This window comes from Canis lupus, chromosome 29 (assembly GCF_003254725.2).
Source record: "Canis lupus dingo isolate Sandy chromosome 29, ASM325472v2, whole genome shotgun sequence".
NCBI lineage: Eukaryota > Metazoa > Chordata > Mammalia > Carnivora > Canidae > Canis > Canis lupus.
In genome coordinates this window covers 13,135,595-13,156,908 of record NC_064271.1, presented here as the reverse complement: position 1 = coordinate 13,156,908, position 21,314 = coordinate 13,135,595, and the positions used below count along the sequence as shown (strand labels likewise).

The following is a 21,314-nucleotide window of genomic DNA, read 5'->3' as shown; positions in this document are numbered from 1 at the left end:
TTATTTCATGTCACAGTTTCTTCATATATAACTAGAGATAATACAGCCTACCTTTCATTATTCCTGAGAAGATTATGCAAGATTATGCAAGGTAACACTTCAAAAGGAGATGCCAAGGCACATAGTATATACCCAGTAATGATACCTGTGATTCTTTTTATTATTAACATTGTCTTTAGAATCCTTTTACAGGTGATCCCTGGGGTAGCTCAGGGGTTTAGTGCCTGCCTTTGGCCCAGGGTGTGATCCTGGAGACCCGGGATTGAGTCCCACATCAGGCTCCCTGCATGGAGCCTGCTTCTCCTTCTGCCTGTGTCTCTGCCTCTCTCTCTCTCTCTGTCTCTCATGAATAAATAAAGAAAAAATCTTTAAAAAAAACCTTTTATAGCTAAACATTATAACACAGTTTTCTATTTATTTGGATTAGTTTTGCTTATTATTAAAAACTTTGTGTATCTTAAAGATTTTAATTGTTCATGTTTCATTGTCCACAGGACTTCCTGATTATCTTTGCTACTAAGTAGTAATTATGCACTGCAAATATTTGCTCAAATTTTATATAAATCAATTTTAAATGAAAGAGCTATTTACATTGATTAATTTAAATAAAGAGTATCACCTTCATAGCTCTTTTGCTATCAGCTTAGTCAAATGTGAATGGCCATTATCGCGCTAGTTACTTTAAACCATTATAAAGTGATAATTCTGAACCATTAGAATGGCAAGATTTTTCAGTCTGAGGAGGCATATCTTCTACTTTTAGATGGCTGACTGTGTTTTAAGTTTCATGATAAATCTGGGAATATTCTTTTAATTATTAAACTTAAAAAATAATCTGTGTTTGATTGCTTTTGTTTTACATGTCAAGCAGAGATAAAAGCTACCAGTAAAATAAGATTCCCAGACTCGTCTCAGTAACTAGCAGCATTATCTAGTGCTCAAATCCAAACCCTAAGTTCCATCCTTATTTCTTCCTTTTCCTCACATGCCACTTGCTCTCATCCTGCAAGGACTCCTGTCTAGGCATATCTACTTCCATGGCCACAACTCAAGTCCAAGTCACCATCCTTTCTCAGGTGGTCTATTGGAATAGCCATCAAATTGGCTTATTTTCTTTCATCCTTGTTCTCCAATCCATTCTTCAAACAGCTCCAGAGTTGCTTTCCTAAACATAGATCATATCACTCTCTTGGTTGAAACATAATAGTATCTTGCCAGTGTCTTATAATCCAACTCAAATTCTGTACCATGGCTTCTCTAACTCCTACCTACTTCTCTCATTTCATCTTTCACTACTCACTCACTTGTTCTCTAGGCTCTGGCTGTGCAGATCTTTCTGTTTCCTCTGGAATATTCCTAGCTCTACTCTAATTGACTTCATTTGTATGTCAGCTCAATGCTTCTTCCTAAGAGACATCTTCTCCGGCTACTCTGCTAAGTATTGACTAAACCGATTTGATCATTTATAATCATTAAGTCTTTTTTGGGTAGGTATTTAGAGGAAGTCAAGGAACAAAGTTTTTTTTTTTTTTTTTTCTCCCACAATCTTGCTACCAGAAAGCAAGCAGGTCTGGTATAAACTTTGCCACACACGAGACAGTATTTATTAGCAAATAACACAAAACCAGTCATAAAACCTGTCCTGCAAGTTCAGTGAAGTCCCAGCACTCTATCCTTTTGGGCATTCTAAAAGCTGATATTTTGCTTGCCTGCCAATCTTCCCTAATAGACTGAATGATACCTTGGGAAGGACTATGTCAAGTTCTACTTTGGTTTATCCCCATCCTTTCCTCCCCAAAGCTCCTAGCATGGTGCTTTGTATAGAAGAGGGGGCTTACTGAATATATTTTTTCTGAATGAATGATGTACAGCTTGTTTTCATTTAGAAAGAACACAAAAAATGACAAAAGATGTTCTTTAGGGAATTTGTACAAAATTTGGTCTTCTAAAAGGAGAGTGTAAATGTTTTTGCATTAATTCTTATCATTATGAAAGCTACTTTTTCTTTTTAACGAATAATTAATTCTACCTAAGGCTAAAGATGAAATGTCTGCCAACAGCTGAATGACATTAAATTACCCTAAGTAAAGCATCAATAAAATTAGCTTTCTTGCTTCTAACATCTCCATAAGCCCAAGTCACAATGTTTACTTTGATTAATTATTAAACATATCTCAGATTTCCTATATAATGATTTTTGTGCTAGATATGATTTCTAATTAAGCTTTACATTTCTCTGATGAAATTGTATTTAAGTCTACCAAATGTTATAACTCACTTTTGCATTTAATAATCAATGTCTAGCAGATTATTTGAAACCAGTAGGGCAGTAATAATTTATGAAAACTGCAAACATGCCTGGGATAATCATGAATGCTCGGGCCTTATGAGACTTAGTTCTGTTGTTTGGAAATGGTATGGAATTTGTGGTTTGAGACATAAAGGTCTGTGATAACTGGTTAACATACAGAATAAAATCCAATCATACACATACTATTAGGGAGAATGCTATGGTATAAGAAAAATATGAACTTTAAATGTGTACATGCTTTAGGTTGTTAAAACCCCAGATGCTGAGTACAAGTGACAGATATTAATACTGGATTTATGTAAGACGAAGCATCTATGAGCTGAAAATTGCTATCTGTAATCTAAAGGTTTCCAAAACATGGATATATACGTAGACAAAATATATGGTAGATTGTGCCAAATTTCACTTAAGTTTTTATCAGTGAACAGGAATTGCATTTCCTTTTTTTTATTTATTTAGGCTTTGCATTTCTGAAAATTCTGTTAAATACTGTACAAGTGTTAGACAAAAATATTAAAAGTGAATACAGGAAAGAGTATTATTCAGCCATAAAAAGGAATACAGTTCTTCTACAAGATGCATGAGGAAATCTTGCAAACATTCAGAGTGAAAGAAGCCAGACACAAACAGCCACATATTACATGATTTCATTTATATGGAATGACCGGAACAGCCAAGTCCATAAAAACAGAAAGTAGTGTAGTTGATGCTTAGGATTGGGGGAGAAAGAAAGGATAGATGGTAATAGCTAAAGGGTCAAGGTTTCTTTTCAAGGTGATGAATACATTCTGAAATTGACTATGCTGATGGCTGCCGTATCTGTGAACTGAAAACTACTAAACTGTATGATTGAAATGGATGTATTGTAGGCATGTGAATTATATTCCAGTAAAGGCTTTAAAACATGTATGCACATTTCAAAGACAGAGAACATACACTGCAAAGGCATGAATAACAAGAAAGACATTACTTACAATTCTAGTTCACAAGACAATCACTTTCAAACCCAAGCGACTTTACTGACCAGACATATTCCTGGTTCCTGAACACAAATGTCTCTACCAAAACCTTTTTAGTGTTGTCAACATGGCAATGGCAATTCTTCCCCCACAACCATGAACACTTCCCAGTATTCTGATGGTCCGATAAGTCCGATAAATGGTTCCCTTATGGGCCTCTGAATGAACTGTTGACTCAGTTTTCTGAGGATGAAACTGAATACAGAGATCAAAGATGGTGTATAGGGAGTAACTAAAGTAAATACTAATACTTCTAGGTAACACTTAAAAATGGCTCACATTTTGGCACAGACAGAAACCATCTATTTCATGTAAAAATGGATTTAATGGGAAAGAGTGATTCTACGAAGAGTTTAGGTGGTAGGTTGATTATGATTTATTTCCTCTTAGTAGTGCCTAGAAAGGCCCAGCAAGCAAAGCAATGAAAAAAGGAATGTGATATACTTAGCATTTCATGCGTTGAAATCTTCCTTTTTTTTTTTTAAACAACAAAAAGGTAGTTAGACAGTTTCAGGGCACCTAGGTGGCTCAGTCAGTTAATTATCTGACTCTTGGTTTTGGCTCAGGTCATGATCTCAGGGTCCTGGGATTGAGCCCTGTGTCAGCCTTTGGACTCAGTGGGGAGTCTGCTTGAGATTCTCTCCTTCTCCCTCCTCATCTGTACCTCCCCTCATGCTTCCTCTGTCTCAAGTAAACAAATAAATAAATAAAATCTTAAAAACAGATATTTTCAAGGGTGAAAGGAACATTTTGAACTATTCACTTCATAAATCTTTTAGCTATTGGATAATTATTAATTGCTCTCTTTTATTTTAAAATACTGGAGTTGTCAGTAAACCCATCAACACAAGAGGAGATTCACAGCCCCACAACTCGGAGGGAGTTTACCACTGACCTCGGCAAAGGGCTGTCAGGAAATTAGACGCTCTCTTTCCAATGTCATAAGGAAGCACAACAAAGTAGTTAAGACCACGGACTCTGGATTCCATCTGCCTGGGTTTGAGGTCAGCTTCGCTCATTACAAGCCGTGTGACCTTGGGAAAATTGCTGAATTTCTCCATACATCTCAGTTTCCACACTGGAGAAATGAATAAAATAATACTTTCTTCTTGGGCCATTTTAAAGATTAAATGAGTTCATATTTGCAAAGCACTCAGAGAAGCTTCAAAAATATTGGGAGCAGGTTAAATAAATATAAAAGCTAATATACAAAAACAAAACAACAACAACAAAAACCCTTCTTTTTGCTGTATTCACATTTTTGGAGGAATATAATTCATAGTAAGTGGAACTTATTTCAAAGCTTATCTTTTGACTTTCATTCTTACACTGTGTGAGCATATGTTAGCGAATTAGCAATAGTATTATCTGCTCCTGTCATGGGGCCGTTTACTCTAAGCAGATGGAACAGATACCCATGCAGCCTTCTGAGGATACAGATTCTGCAGGATACCTTGTGGTCTAATGTTACTTTTCGCTCTATAGAGTTTTAATTTATCTTTAAGCTGAATGTGTCTGATATAAAGGGCAGAGAACAGTGATGAACGCTGACGTGTAAACAGAATGGGGATGTTAGAAAAGCCATTCTCAGAGTGCTCTGGGCCCCAGATCTGACCATGGGGACAGCCTCCAAAGATGTTAAAGAATGAAACACTGTCACCTATCAGATATGAAGGAGAATATGTTGACAGCAAGGATTCAAGACAATATGTGTGTAAAACTATCTCCGGGGAGATAGGTGAGTTTTCAATATCTCTTCCAGGTCTACAGATTAGAATTCGTCTAGTAGTTTTAAAAAATAAGGTCCTTAAAATATTTATCTAATTGTCTATCTAGATGTTGTTTAATGGTTAACATGAGTATATGGATCTGTTTGCCAGCAAATAACTAATGCCAAAAATTGAAAAAGAGCCTTAAGTTACATATTTATTATTACTGACCTCAGAACAGAGCGGTCCACTAAAATGGAATAACTTGTAATAACATAGATTTAAAAGTGTCTCTAAATGATCACGTAAATATTATGAGATTTAGGAATGTTTAATGATCTAAGAAAAACAACCATAATATCTCTTCCACTCTCCTATACAAATTATGTGACAATTAAACAGTATGTTAAACATGTGATACAATATTTAAAAACATTTTGGGAGAAAACACATAATTCCACACCTGTCTTTTGCATCTTACTTCTTTTCCTTGACTGCTTATTTAAATCAGAAATCCTTTCCATGTTTTAGTATAAAATTTTATATTAAATTATCTATCATAGTTATTGCTATCTATCCAGTGATCATGTTGATGTACTGTAAATTGTTATACTGTCTTGAACAGGATATGTTTAGACATACCTAGGTTCACTATTATAAATAACAGTGAAAAGAACATCATGCAGGTAGCTCTTTGTTTCCGTTGAATTCTTTTCTTGGGAGAAATTCCACTGAGTGAGCTTACAGGGACAAAAGGTACAGACATTTTAATGGGCCTCACAATAAAGAATGCCTTTACCAATAAGTTAATAAAAATTTACTTCAATACTATGTATTATTGTTTTTAAAGCTGTTAAATTAGTGTAAATTTAATTTGTACATATCAAACTACTATTGAAAATAATCATATTTTACACCTTTGTTTACAATTTGAATCTTCTCTTATGAAATTACATTTGTTCATATCCTTCATTGCCTGAATGATTAAATTTCATTGTTTTTATTATTCATTTAAATATCATGTGTTTTTTTTTTTTAAAGATTTTATTTATTTACTCATGAGAGACACAGAGAGAGGGGCAGAGACACAGGCAGAGGGAGAAGCAGGCTCTATGCAGGAAGCCCGATGTGGGACTTGATCCCAAAGTCTGGGATCACGCCCTGAGCCGAAAGCAGACGCTCAACCACTGAGCCACCCAGGCAATCCTAAATATATGTTATTGATAATGATCCTTAGTTCATTATATGTGAAAGAAATATGACTTTTCATTATTTGTTTCATTTTAGTTTTCAAGATTTCATGGTCAGATGTTTGGTAATTAGGTGAGTAAAACATAACATTGTAGAATGAGATTAATTGGTTATAGAGATTCTTTCAATCAGAAATATTTTATCCATATTCTTTAGTGGAAAAAGGAAACACTGCATTCTGGGTTGTAGTATTTAATTTCATATATATGTTTCTTGTTTAAATCTGTGGTGTTAAATTTCCAGAATGGAAATCTGATTTTGAAAATATGTACAGTATAGTGCTTGGAATTTAACTGGACATAATTTTACATTTTCACCAGAAACTGTTTTGATGTTCTCCTTAACGGGAGCAAAGTAACTAGACTAGTGGAGGCCTGCTCAAATACAAAACACACAGATTTGGAAGAACAAATTCACAGGGAGAGTTATGGTCTTGGAGCAGACTGACTTTCCTTTTCTGTGCACCTGGGTATTCTCTCACCAATCCAAACAAATAGCATCTGAATCAGAAATAATTTGGAAGCATGTTGTTTGGATAGGTTTTCTTTACCAAATGGTATGAAACAAAATTAAGACGTAGCCTCAGTAAATTATATTCAATGTTTATACATTATGCACTGTGTTTTATAAAACTAAAATCTAGAAAATTTATATAATTTACTCAACAACTCTGAATGAGTGGCCACTCTGAGTTAGGTATAGCTGTAGACATTAGGGATACAGGGTAAATAAGGAGTCAAAGCCACAGCATTTGGGAGCTTGCTACTGGCCTTTAACTTACTACTTCAATCATGGTTTCACTATGATAAATAATTCTGAAATTTTTCACGAAAATAGGAATTTATTCGGTCAGCCAAATGCTCTCAAGCAGCATGGGTAGGGAAGGACTTTAGGAAACCAGAATGAGGAAAATAAATACATGTTAAATAAATGTTCACTCCTCAGAATAAAAATTTATGATTGAGTGTCCTATGAAGATCATAGAAATGACATTTTTCATGCAGGAAATGGGTGTCAGGTGTGGGATTAAAGACCTAGGAGTTCAGTAGATACAGTCTATCAGGATGGAGCCTTTGGCTTTTGAACAAGGACCAGCTTGCATAGGAAAGGGAAAGGTATGGAGCAATTGTAGTAGGAACTCAGTAATAGCAATACAAAGCTAATATTTACTGAGTGCCTCTGTGTTATGCACTGTGCTGAACATTTTGCATACATGCCCTTCGTTCCCCAGATGAAGTTCAAGTTCATCCTGCCTCTTGCATTTTGTCAGTGCACATTCCTGCCATTTTTGGTCAAGTGGATTCTTCCTTTTGTATTTACCACGTGAGACTTTGAATCTCTTGTTTCTTGGCCATTTGTTCATTCACCAAGTATTCACGTGCCATCACTCAGCTACTCACTGGTACTACAGAAATGAACAAGTGGAAAAGGGCACAATTCTAGTCTTCAAGGGGCTTTCATTCTGGTAGACAGACCAGAGACTCAGTGATTATAAAACTTCTCTCATGATAGGCCATCTACTACACTTGGAGGTGAGTGAGCAGGGCAGGTTTGGGAAATGTTCTTACTGGTGCATGCACACAATTATTTAGTTTAACGCTATGCATAATAGTTAATAACATATAACTATGATAATTGGTATTCTATTATTCATTATATATTATGTTAGCTATGTGATATTATGTTCTATACATCCAACATCATTATATTCAGATGAGGTTAACAATTTAAATTTTCATCAATGGGGGGGGGCATTAAATAAATAACGAACCACTGATGTTCTGATACAGAAATAGCTCCAAAATATATGATAAGTAGAAAAAAGGAAGACATCAGAAGAGTACATGTCATATGCTGTCTTTTGTGGGGGGCAAGGAAGATAATCACATTTTCTTGAATTTCACATAGACACTTTGGAATCATGTGCATAGCATTAAAAAACAAACAAAACGAAAGTGGTTGCCCATTGGGGAGCAGAGATGAGGAAACCAGGCAAAGGGGTGCACAAAAATAAGAGGGAGTACTTTCACTATATACATTTTTATGTTTTTGGACTGAGTGAATGTATTATCTATTTAAAAAATTAACATGTCCTGAAACTTTGGGGGAAAGGGTATCTACTAGTGGACTGTGGCCAGGTGGCTGGAGACCTGAGAGGGAGGAAGGTGGGTGGAGAGGCATTCCAAGCACAGTGTTGCATGCTGGGAGACCTGCCATGCTTGCAAACCTATCATGTTCTGTGAAGATGGCAGGTGGGCTACTTTAGGGGAGTGTTGGGAGATGAGCATGGGAATCCTACAGGGGGGCAGGTCCTGAAGTTCTCATGTAACAAGATATTAATTCAGATTTCATCTTGAAGGTAATGGGAATCTTTGGCTGGTGATCAGAAGAAAAGTGAGTGATCAGATTGGCACTTTGTAATCATTCCCGCCCCCAAGGGAAGCAAGTATCCGTGTGATGAGTGAGGCAGAACTGGGGCCAGGAAGACTATTTAGGAAGTTACTGGCCATCCTTCCAGTAGAAATGATGAGCATATGAACCAAAGTCTGTGCTCACAGAGAGGAGGGACTAACAGCTTGAACCATAGCTAGCACACTTGACTTGTCATCTCCTCCATGGATTTGATTTTGTTTCTTTCCTAATATTGTCCAGTTTTCCTTTGGATTCTATGTTAAAATTTAACTTGGTGGGGTTAAAAATTTGCAGGAGCCCCAAAGCTACAAGCTTCAGTGAGATCTGGGTGATAGGAACCTCTTCTCTGACTTCCACTTTCTCTCTTCTGCTCATCCTGGGTGCCTGGGAGGGAAGCCCAAGGCAGGGTGCTGCTCTGCAGAGACAGCGGCATTGGCCCAGGGTGGAGGCCAGAGCTCCCGTGCTGGGGCCAGTTGAGCTGGGCACGTGGTCCCACAGGGGATGCCAGGCCATTGCCTTCTTTCCAAATTCTGCTATTTTTTGTTGGTTTGTTTTTGTCAAGCTTGTACATAGTCCCTGTAGATGGTTATGACTGGGATTTCATTTTTTTCAGTTCCAAGCTCTACTCTCAGGTGGGACAATTGTACAGGCAAGATTCGTCAGCAGAGCAGAGCTGTATCATGGGCATATCATTCAAATACTTCCCTCTCACTTGCCAGAGAGCTGCTGCCTTTGAACCCTGAGACAGCTCTCCATAATCCTGCCCACCTCCATTGGCCTCTTTCTAGATCTCTCTGTGCCTCTAATGCCATCTCAAAGCCCTTTATCTGTTTGCAAAGTTGGTGCCCATGCAGCATAGGCTGCAACCATCACCCCCCTTTTCAGGAATAAGACAGACATCTCAGCACATGTTAGGCAACTGCTACAGCAAGTATTCCCATGTCATCACATTAAAAATTGCAATTCAAATAATTATAAACATATTTTTAAGAAATAAGTGGAAAATACAAAAAGCCCATGTAACCACGCAATAATAAATAATTTGACAATTGTGAAACAATTTCAGAGTATATTCTATTTTAATATAAAAAGATAAAATATTGGAAATCTTGTCTCACAGGTGTATTACCCAAGAAAAGTCAGAGATAAGCAACTAATTCTTTTATTGTTGGAAGGCTGACTGGTACAGTCAGGTCTATATATGCAGGTGGACAGTTTTGAATGTTCCCTAAACAAATATGTTAAGGAATTAATGTATAACTGAGGAGTACTTTGAGGTGGCAAAATATATTTTATTTTATTTAGTATTTCTCCTTAGTGTGTGTTTTTATGTGCCAGTTCAGTCTCTTATCAAATAAATACTGTAACTTTGCCATTCATTTGATATGGCAAAATGACTTTCTGATTCCACACTATTCTGTTGCATTCCAAAAAAATTTAAACATTATGCTATCATTCCACAAAGTGGTTAGCAATTTACTATGAATAATTTTTTAAAAGGAGGGAGATCTGTCCAGATATGAAAGATTCTAGAAAAATGCTTCAGAATCAAAAAAGAATAAAAACCTTTAGAATCTAATATATAATAAAAGAGTACTCATTTACCTTAAAAATAGTGTGAAAATTTTTAAGAAAAAATTTGTCTCCATATTTTTTTAAAACAATGGCTTAAACATATATATTTACCACTGTTTCATATGCAACCACTGGGAAATTAAAGAATGACCAGAAAATAGGAAAAGATGATAAGCATCTATTGACAATTGGCAATATATGAAAACCATGAATAATCAGATTTCCTGTTACATCTCAGAAGGAAAATTCCTAAGTCTCATGGCCCAACTTCTTTCTTTTTTATTTAGTGCAGAATTTGTCTTTCATTGAACTAGAATCCTAAACAATCTTCTCTTTGATTTTTTATTCCAATCTTTATTCCTTCTAGAGAATTATATTTCAAATGCTCTAAAACACTTTTTAAAAACTTGAATATGAAGGTTAAAGAACAATATTCATACATTATACAAGTGAGGTAAGACTGCTACATGGGCAGCCCCAAATGAGCCATGGCTCCTGATATTGTCACTTTTCCATAACAACCCCCCTACATTCAACTTGGGCTTGGTCATATGGCTTGCTATAGTCAATGGAACAATAATAAGCATTACTCAAGTAGAAGCTGCATAAACACTTACATGTTGGTCTTCTCTTGGAACCTACCTGCCTTGTTATAAGAAAGCCTGTCAAGTTTCTGCAAAAAAAACAAGCCATATGGAGGAGAATGGTCCAATAGCTAGCACCAGACATATAAGTGAGGTCTTCTTAGAGATTCTAGTACCAGCAGAGCTCCTGGTTAAAAGGTACATATGAGTGACCTTGGACCATATCACGTGTAGCAGAAGAATACTCAGCTGAACCCTGCTCAAATTCCTGATCCATAGAACTCTAAGCAATACATTTATATTGTTCAAAGTAATTCCATTTTGGAGTGGTGTGTTATGCAGCAGTAGATAATCGATATAGTAAGTGCTAGCAAGGGTTTTTCAACCTTCTTTCTAGAAATAATTCCAAGGTACATTCTTAACTGACACACACTTCTTTTTTTTTTAAGATTTTATTTATTTATTCATGAGAGACAGAGAGAGAGAGAGAAAGGCAGAGACAGAGGCAGAGGGGGAAGCAGGCTCCATGCAGGTAGTCCGACGTGGAACTTGATCCCGGGTCTCCAGGATCATTCCCTGGACTGAAGGCAGCGCTAAACCACTGAGCCACCCAGGCTGCCCCTGACACACACCTCTTATATTTCTGTTGTCTATTTATTTACTATTGAGCCTGTATCTTTTTTTTTTCTGACTCGACCTCTAACCATTTGGACAAAGGACTGAGAGAGATGGTTGGTTTAAATGAAAAGTGTGATTAAAAATGGCTTTATTACATATTGATTCAAATAACATTCCAAGTCCTTGTTGGATCTTAAAGGAACATCATTCTTGATAATGGTATATATCCTAAGTTAATTCCACTTTACGCTGTAATCAAATTGTGGGTGGGACAATCTGGTAGAAAAAAAATGAACAGATTCCTAGCACATGAACCTTATGTGGTCCATTCAAGCCATTTCTTCTCTATGCTCCTTTATATGGAAGTGTGTCTTGACACCAGATTTTAGGCAACACAATGTGGAAAACTCTTTGGTGGGATTTGTCTTTTAAGGATTTATTATTTGAAATATGAGGCTTAGTAGATTGAACAGGCCATTGGGTGTGTTTGCATCCTTCTTTCTCTGGAATTAATGTGCATTAGTAAGAATGCTTTGGAAGTAGAAGCAGAAGTGTAAGTAGAAGAGCCCAAAGTAGAGAATGTACAAGGCTATTTCTGGGGGACAGCGATGCTATTTCATTGAATGGTGTGTATTCTGTATTAAGTTAGAAACTATAATCACTAACTAGTTCTAAAACAAAGTACCTGGATACCAAGAGGAAAAGATGTAGCCTCATTAAGTATAGCTGATATTAGCATACTTGCTACTATTTCCATTGTTTAAAGGATGTTCTCCATGTGCTTATTTAAGGCATAATCTACCAGATGGATGTGGACAAAAGGTTTACTTACAAAATGGCCATAAAGGAGAGTCTTGATTAGGCAACAATACAAATATGCTACTTACAGAGAGTAGTATCTGGACAGCACTGTGGATGACCTCTAGGTACTGGAAGTCAACAAAGCAGCCTGTGACGGAGACATATGTGTAGTCATCCATCATGCCGTGGGCTGACGGAGGCAGCACTCTTCGGACACAACCAGGCCCATGCTCCCGCCACCATGACCGGTGTACAGAAATGTTGAATGTCATCAGATCTGTATCCTAGGTGGGCAGAAGACAAGAGAACACAAAAAGACAAGCCTATCATAGCACATCTTTGATTTTCAACCTTAGGAAGAATTTAGGATGAACAAAATTATTGAAATGATTTAAATTTCAAGTGAAAAATAACAAAAGGCAGAACCACAAATGGCTCTTTATACCTTATATCTAAACTATTGGATTATAATAGTTTAATATAGAGATAAAGTCCTTTGAAGAGTAACAATTTAAGATTAGTGCACATCAAAAATCCAGAGACAAGACCACCTATGTATGTTCATTTTAAAAATTACTTTGTTCATTTTGAAACTTTTTGTCTGCATTTTCCTATTCATCATCGTTGGGATCACCATCATGGTCTAACATATAATGAGTGCTTTTTTGCATGTTAGACATAGTTTTAAGCATTTTTCATATATTATATCCTTTAATGTTCATGCAAGTACTATTACTAACCCAATTTATAATAGGCTGAATAATAGTCCTCCCAAAAGACATTCAGGTCCTACTTCCTGGAATCTGTGAATCTGACCTTCTTTGGATTCTCTGAGTGGGCCCTAAATGCAATCACATGTATCCATATGAAAAGGAGTCATAGGGAGATGAGACACACAAAAAAAGAGGAGAAGGCAATGAGACCATGGAGGCCGAGAGTGGAGTGACGTGGCCAAAAGCCCGGGAAAGTTGGCAGCCATTAGAAGGTGGAAGAGACAAGGAAGGATTCTGTTCTAGAGCTCCAGAGGGAGCATGGCCCTGTCAACACCTTGATTTCAGAGCAGTGAAACAGATTTCAGACTCCTGGCCTCCAGATCTGTGAGAATAAGTTTCTATTAAGACCTCAGGTTTATAGTATCTTGTTATACAGCAGCCATAAGAAACTAACACAGGTAAGGAAATAAAGTCACAGAGAGGTAAAATAAATTGTCCAATTTAATGAATAAATTTTAAAAATTGCTTATTTGGTCCGCCTGGGTGCCTGGGTCCTTTCTCCTCAATTGTTTCCAGAAAATACCACTGACAGCTCCAGCAAAAGAACAAAGAAGGCAATCCTTGATATTTACATATCAAAACAGCTTTCAGGAGTTCTTTTTTTTTTTTTTTTTTTTTAAGGAGTTCTTAGCAGAAACAACAGCCCAGGTGTTTAATCCTCAAAAGATGTCTTTTAGTAATTTGGGGGGAATGTCAGCCTTGTACAACTAAGATCATACTGTTTTCCCCTTAACAATAGATTGAAAAGCATAAGTGAAGAGCCAGGCTCACAAATAGCCTCACAAAAAAACTAAAAATTGCAGCTGCAGGGTGGAGCCAGAAGGAGGAAGTGTGATGATGGAGAGAGGGCAGGAGGGCCCAAGGACTAGGACACTGCACCTGCAGGGAAGCCACAGGAGCAGGGTCAGCCTTTCTGGATTTCCCAGCCACCACCGTGAGCAAGCTCTGGTGTCACTACTGCCAAGGGGTGGTGGTCTTGGCTCAGAAGCCCAGGAGCAGCCTAATACAACACAAATGATGCTCATCCCTACCTCAGTGAGATGAGGACAGTCCCTATCTCAATGGCACAGGGAAATTCTAAGGACCAGAAATTGATTTTTGGAACTGTGAAAACACAGAGGCACCTGGTATGAAATGGAAAGCCCTTCACTTGATGGGATGAGCACTGGGTGTTATACTATGTATTGGCAAATTGCTTTTAAATAAAATATTAAAGGAAAAAGAGATGGAAAGCCCTTCCATATATATGATTGGGGGCTGAAAACAACCAGTGTGAGACCTCTTTGAGTAAGGACAATGGGCAAACTCTCCCCTGTTATTCTCTGCTGTATATGAACATGAACCATGAGGTAAGAAGTGCGTCCAGTTCATCTGAGTAGGCAAAGCCACTCTGCAGTTTTAGGTTCTCCTCAACTCAAGGAATTCAAATTGAGACAGGGCAGCCCTGCCCATGAAATCCAGCATTTCTCAATAGTGGAAACTATACCTCTTGAGTAGCTTATCTGGTAGCAATGAGGAAGCAGGATGTTCACCAAAGGAGGGACTCCACTGGGAGATTGTTGAAGACCAAACCAGTCTGTGGCAAGGTGGGTCCCAGCACTGAACTTTCCCCTCCCCCTTGTAAGATGCTAAAAATCATGTGTGTGTGTGGGGGGTTAACATGCTTATTAGACATATGATGAGTGAAGAAGCATGAGATCATGGCACATGCAAGTGTGCAGGTGCCAAGAAATTCCCATCTCTACATGCCTGAATGTCAGTCTTTTCCTGTCTCAGCTCCTTAAAAAAATTTTCCTGGCCTTTGTTCTGAAACCCAGTCTGAAGGACACTTTCCTTTCTGCTGTCTCCCTTGGGCTGGGGTATAAGCCCCAATATAAAGCCTTGCTTGGAACTTCCTGCTTGGCCTCCCGTCAATTTCTATTACTTGGAGAGCCCAAGGATCCTGGTTGGTAACAAAACTACTATTGTAAGTATACCTCAGATTATCTCGCTATTAAAACATTTTACAACTTTTTTTTCTTTTTTGGGTTGTTGGTTTGTTACACATATCATTCAGTTACCTTCACAGTTACAGCACTTTATTGATACTAAAGTATTTTACATCTTTTTTTTTTTTTTTTTTTTTGTTCTTGGTTTGCCACCTGTATCATTTGCAGTGCCCTCTGAAGGGGAGAATATTATCGAAAAATAATTGCTTTAGCTAGTGAGTTCCGTTTAACACAAGGCAATTTACCTGCAGGCAAACTGCACACTGACTGCTCCCTTTCCTGACCCTCAGATTTAATCTCTTACAGTTAGTCCTGATCACAACCGAAAAACTATTATTTCCTGTTTTAATAGAATTCATTAGGTTCAGGATGAACTAGCATGATCTCAAAAGTCATAGCGATTTCTACTCTTTAAGCATTCTTACCCAGTGGCCTTTTCTGTTGCTGGACTCTAAATTCCTTCCAATATGACTTGGACTAAAATTTATATTACACAAATAAAACAAAAGTAAATTTATGAACTCATGATATTTATTTGTTACACTAATAAAATCCCTCTGCGTAGTTCTCACTTAATTTGTTGGCACTATAATTATTTATAAACTGTACTGTTTTTCACAATGACTGTATTAAAATTTGAATGAGAACATCGGTAATATCAAATTATACTTAAAGTTCAAACTTCCAACTTATAATTGGTATAAAATTGTATTGCAAGTTTGTGTCTGATTTCCATCCCTTTCAATAGCTAGATTTCAAACATTAAAAAAAAAAAAAAACCCAAAAAACCAAACAAACTTTACCACTCGATAATTCAGTTTCCTGTAGGAGGCACATCAGAGGAAATGCAGCACAGAAAACTGTAACAATGTTTTTTTATAAAAAAAAATAAATACAGATCACTTACTTTGTTGAAGCTTTTTGTTACCACATCAAAGCCTGTAGTTTTGAAATATATGGGTTAATGCTAAACCATAGATCAACAGCGTGATCTTCAAAATAATTTCAAGTACCTCCAATGTCATTTCCCTTTCACCTCTTGGAGTTAGAATATTATGTTATGATTTAAGCACATCATGGTTAAGAAAATTGGCAACGGGGATTTTTGTCATTTTCTTTAGAATTTAAAAGATAAAAAGACTGATATTTGTATTTATGCAAGTGTCAGTGATTACCAAGGGACAGTTTGGAGAACAAAGAAGAAGAAAGCAAGGAGGGAGAGGAAAACATGAAACCAAAGCAGAAGGGTTTGGGAGGCATGAGGACAGCCTGAAAGAGCACGTCAAAGCCAACAGAAGAGAGAATCAGGTAAGGTGGTAATGCCATAGACTCAAAGCCTGGTAATAAAAAAGGACCACTGAATTTGATGACTGGTTGGGCAGGGGGAGTTTATAAAATGCAATAGCAGGATGGAGCACTCGGGTGGCTTAGTCAATTAAGCATCTGCCTTTGGCTCAGGCCATCATCTCAGGGTCCGGTGGGCTCCTTACTCTGCAGGGAGCCTGCTTCTCCCTCTCCCTCTGCCACTCCCCCTGCTTGTGTTCTCTCTCTCTCTGTCAAATAAATAAATAAATATAATCTTTTTAAAAATGCAATACCAGCAGAGTATTGTGAGTGAAAAACTGGATTACAAGGAATGGACGAGACTGAAAAGAGAGACTTTGGTGTCCTTCTTCATGAAATTTGAAAGTCAAGGTAGTGAGAACACAGGGTGGTAGCTTCAAGGATGAGCAAGGAGAACATTAGCGCATGGAGATCCACACATTAGCTCTATCTGCTCACACTCACAACATTATGACTTAAAAGAAAATTATTTCAGAATACCTGCTTTCCCCAGGTATCTATTTAAGCAAGTATTAAATGTTTAAAAGTTCTTTGATATCTCTAGTGTAAATTCCAAACTTGTTCCTGTTTTCTTCAAATACTTGAATTAAACAAAAAAGGAATTTCCAAAATTCTTTGAAATATTCTTTTTTAAAAAATTTTATTTATTTATTCATGAGAGAGAGAGAGGCAGAGACACAGGCAGAGGGAGAAGCAGGCTCCATACAAGAAGCCTGACGTGGGACTCGATCCCGGGTCTCCAGGATCACACCCCGGGCTGAAGGCATGCTACACTGCTGAGCCACCAGGGCTGCCCTCTTTGAAATATTCTGAACCGAGTAGGTGGACATGCCTGCCTACATCCCATTCACTGTAAGTATACCCACAGTACTCGAGTCAACTCAATATTCACTTCTTTTATAGTATACCCCAATATAATTTCTGATTAATCAAGGAGTTAGTGTCTGTCTTATTCTTATATGTACTTTCACTCATCTGCTTTTCTTGGTATGTCTGATTAAACTATAGCTAATCCTCTCTACTTCTAGAAATGGATTCTCAACTGCTAATAATATTCTTTTTTTTTTTCCTGTTTCCTTAGTTGTGACTCAAAGTCATTGAATCTACTTTTATATGGTTATCCACTTTCTTTGTCTTTTTACTATGTCTTATCATAAGCCAGCCCATCTGGAAGTGGACATTTATTTAACAAAATAGATTTTGCTCAATTTTAAAGAGTTAGCATTGGGCTTATATTTATATGATACAATTCATGTCAGTTGAAACTTCTTTTGAAATATTTGTTCATCTCAGAATATGAATTAGACAAGTTAAAACAACTTTCTCACATTTCTAGTTATTATTTTTTCCATCAAAGCACTAAACATTTCAGAGGGTACTGTAGGTCCATAGAATAAAGGGTAAACACAGTGCTTGGCAGTGAGATATAAGTGTTTGGAGCACATAATACAAAGATTTGGAACCAGTTCAAATATATCAACAATTATATGTTGTTGTCCTTAAAGATAGGTTTAAGAGATATTCATTCAAACTTCCATCAAGAAGCATCTGCCATTTGTTGGTGCTTTCTTAAAGAATCCTTAGTACAAGCCATGGATGAGTCATAATCACTTAGGTTTGTGCCACTGGTTCTGAATGTAAAGAGCAGTCTGCACCTATAAATACAGAGAACAAAGTGATGGTTGGCAGAGAGTGGTGATGAGGGGAGGGCAAAATGAATAAAAAAGAGTGGGAGGTACAGGCTTCCAGTTATGAAATGAGTAAGTCACAGGAATAAAAGGCACCGCATAAGGAATATAATCAATGATATTGCAGTAGTGTTGTATGATGACAACTGCTAGTTACACTTGGGAGCACAACATAATGCATAAATTTGTTCAATCACCATGTTGTACACCTGAAACTAATGTAACATTGTGTATCAACTGCACTCAAATTAAAAAAACTAAAAGAAAAGAGGAGTCTGTAGAATAAGTGGCTACTGATCATTCTGACTTCCTGTTTCCCATCTCTACATCTAGGTATTCCTGGGATTTTTCAATTCTGTACCATTGGTCATAGGCCAAAGGCAGAACTAAAAGTAATCAAGCCTCTTGTTTTCATTCTGGGGCTTCATTCTCTGGATTGAACAGCTACAGGAAGCAAGGAAGTCTCATCTGTCCATTCAGCAGGTATTTACAGAGTTTCTAATATGAGCTATGCATAAGGATGTAATATTGAATATAAGGGATCTTATCCCTGCCCTCATGGAACATATATTCTGGTGGATAGGATAGGTAATTAAGTAAACAAAGAAGTAGGCAAAAATAAGTATACATTGTAAAAACTAATATAAAGGAGATTATGTGCTGGAGAGTGGCTTGGATGTGGAAAGAAGTTACTGTATGCAAGGTGGCCAGAGAAAGCTTCTCCCACAGTGGATATTTGGGCTAAGATCTGTTAGATGAGAAAGAAGTAGACATGTGAAGATCTGGAGAAAGTGTTGCATGCTGATAGAACTGCAAGTGCAAAGATCGCATGATGGCAAAATGATTTCAAACTCCAGGTGCTGACTGAAGGATCTGACAGCTAGAGGGAAGCTGACGTGAGGGTAAAAGTGGTATGTAGAATGTATGCGTGTGTGAGTGTGATCTCTGTCCACTGAAATGGCCTAGAAGCAATGTCACTCCAGTAGCAACAAACACTGCTGGTTCACACTCCCCAGTAATAAGAACAAAGGTTATTCCTTGAAGAAATGCTAAATCCAGTGTTGGTGCAAGGAGGGAACAAGGAGACTGTGAAATGTATTTTGTGCTAGAAAGTAAGACAATTTTCAAAAATTAGTAAGTCATGTCAAAAGGATGTAGGAACCAATATGAAGGGTCTGTCTGGCTGAAGTTGTAATAATTTGAGCACTAGAAAGAATCATAATTGAGGCCGACCAAACACACTGAATCACTGAAAATCTGTGACTCCACAATGATCAAAAAGGAAAGGCAGAAAAACTCATTGTTAGTATTTAAAGCACCTACTATACAAGACCTCTGTGCTTTCTGCTCAATTTTGCTGTTAACTGCTCTGAAGAAAGTTTGTTAATTAAAAAAGATAACCACACTTGAAAAATGAGTAATTAAAGAGAAAGAATTAAGCATTTATTTTGCCTTTTTCCAGTAGGAATTCTATATCAAGTTAACCAAGTTTGTAAACTAAAGCTCTACATTACTGAAGAGTGTCAGGCAATAAAGATAGAAGAAACAAAACAGCTTTAAATTTTTTCCCCTAATTTTAACAGAATTGTTTGATGCTTATAAGGATTAGCAATTGGTTATTAAAAAAATTAGGTAAACAACAACAACAAAATTAGGTAAACAGTTAATCCATGTAGTGCCAAAGAACATCATATATAAATTTCATTTGAGTGTCAAAAATACTTACAGAATAATAATAACAATAAATATATCACATTTTGGAACTTATGAAATGTACATAAAATGATATTCAGGGAAAAATTTATAGCATTAAATATTTATAGTAGAAAAAGAAGAAAGGCTGAAAATAAATGACCTAAGTGTCCAGTTTAAAAGTTTGAAAAGAATAACAAGTTAAAGCTAAAAATGTTGGAAGAAAAGATGAATAGATACATATTTAATTAACAAACATTTGTTATATGCCTAAGCTGTTCTGGGTTCTGGATTAATCCATGAACAAAACAGACAAAAATTCCTGCTCCGCTGGAGCTAACATTCTTGTATGGAAGATAGAGGTAAATATAACAAAAAATATAGCACATTTCGTGTTTCAAGATGAGTGGTATTTAAAAAGAATAAAATAAGGATACAGAAATATTTAACAGCAGAAATCAATTAAAAAGAAATCAAAGATCCAACAGAGAGGAATAACAAAGCACAAATTATATTTTTTAAAAATCTCTAATAAAATGAACAGTATCCTGGTGAAAATGACCAAGCTTAATATGACTTGTCATTGTCCAGGTGTGGCTTGGTGGCCACTCATATGCAGGATAAGCTCCGGTCTTTTATAGAATAGTGTGGAAACATCAAGAAGTTTAAAATGGGAATGCCTCTTGATTCTGTGATTTTACCCCTCTGCCTTTATCTTAGCTCACATATCTACCTGTACATATGAGTGTTCTTAGCAGCATTGGTTGCAACAGTAAAACGTTGAGAACAACTTAAATGTCTATCAGAAATTAATAAAGTAATATTCATGCAATCACATGCTTTGTGAAGTAGAAATAAACTAAGTAAGCTTATGTATATTAAAAGTGATGGATCTCCTGAACCTAGTGTTCACAAAAAGACTCAAGTTGTGGACAAAATAGTGTATGACCTCAGTTATATACAGTTTAAAAAGTCACACAATAACACTATGTATTCTTTTAGGAATGTATATATACATGTATAGTAATACTTTAAATAAACATATAAATACAACAAATGCAGAATATAGAGTGAAAAAGGAATCAGGGAACAGTAAACGAAGGGTTTAACTGTGTTGAAAAAGTTTTGTCTTTATTTCATTGGTGATAACATGAGTATTTGGTCATTTTGATTATGTCATTACACTTTATTAAGTATTACATACTGCTTGAAGATACAAATTTTTTTTTTTTTTTTTTAAGATACAAATTTTAACAATATTCTATTTCTCTCCATTCCAGTTGCCGCTTTCCTAGACTGGCCAACCACTGTTTTTTTGGGACAACTGCAATGACCTCTAAATACACCTCCTGGCATCTCTTGTTCTCCTCAAATTTATTTTTATTTTCTTTATTATAGCCAGAACAGTATTTTTTAGACCCAAATGTGTCACTAGTTGCTTAAAACACCTCAAGGGTTTCCCACTTCCCAAAGATAAAAGATTAACTTCTTGGGACAACTTGAGCGGTCATTTTTTAAAAAATTCCATTTATTTATCCGTGAGAGATAC

General features: G+C 36.6%; 1 protein-coding gene and 1 long non-coding RNA gene across 4 annotated transcripts in view; one reads left to right on the top strand and one right to left on the bottom strand.

The window, feature by feature from the left end:
- Window positions 1–21,314, bottom strand: part of NKAIN3 (sodium/potassium transporting ATPase interacting 3) — a 612,786-nt gene that overhangs the window by 144,670 nt on the left and 446,802 nt on the right. For all 3 annotated transcript variants that reach the window (XR_003147623.3, XM_025477827.3, XM_025477828.3), the window contains exon 4: window positions 12,367–12,564. Coding sequence is in view for 2 of the 3 variants with exons in the window: in XM_025477827.3 (XP_025333612.1) it covers window positions 12,367–12,564 (198 nt within the window). In the remaining variant the exon portion in view is untranslated. The remainder of the gene's footprint in view (window positions 1–12,366; window positions 12,565–21,314) is intronic.
- LOC112678515 (uncharacterized) lies at window positions 15,814–21,263 on the top strand. The gene is made up of 3 exons (XR_003147626.3): window positions 15,814–16,349; window positions 18,407–18,556; window positions 21,046–21,263. It is a non-coding gene; the product is annotated as an uncharacterized LOC112678515 (long non-coding RNA).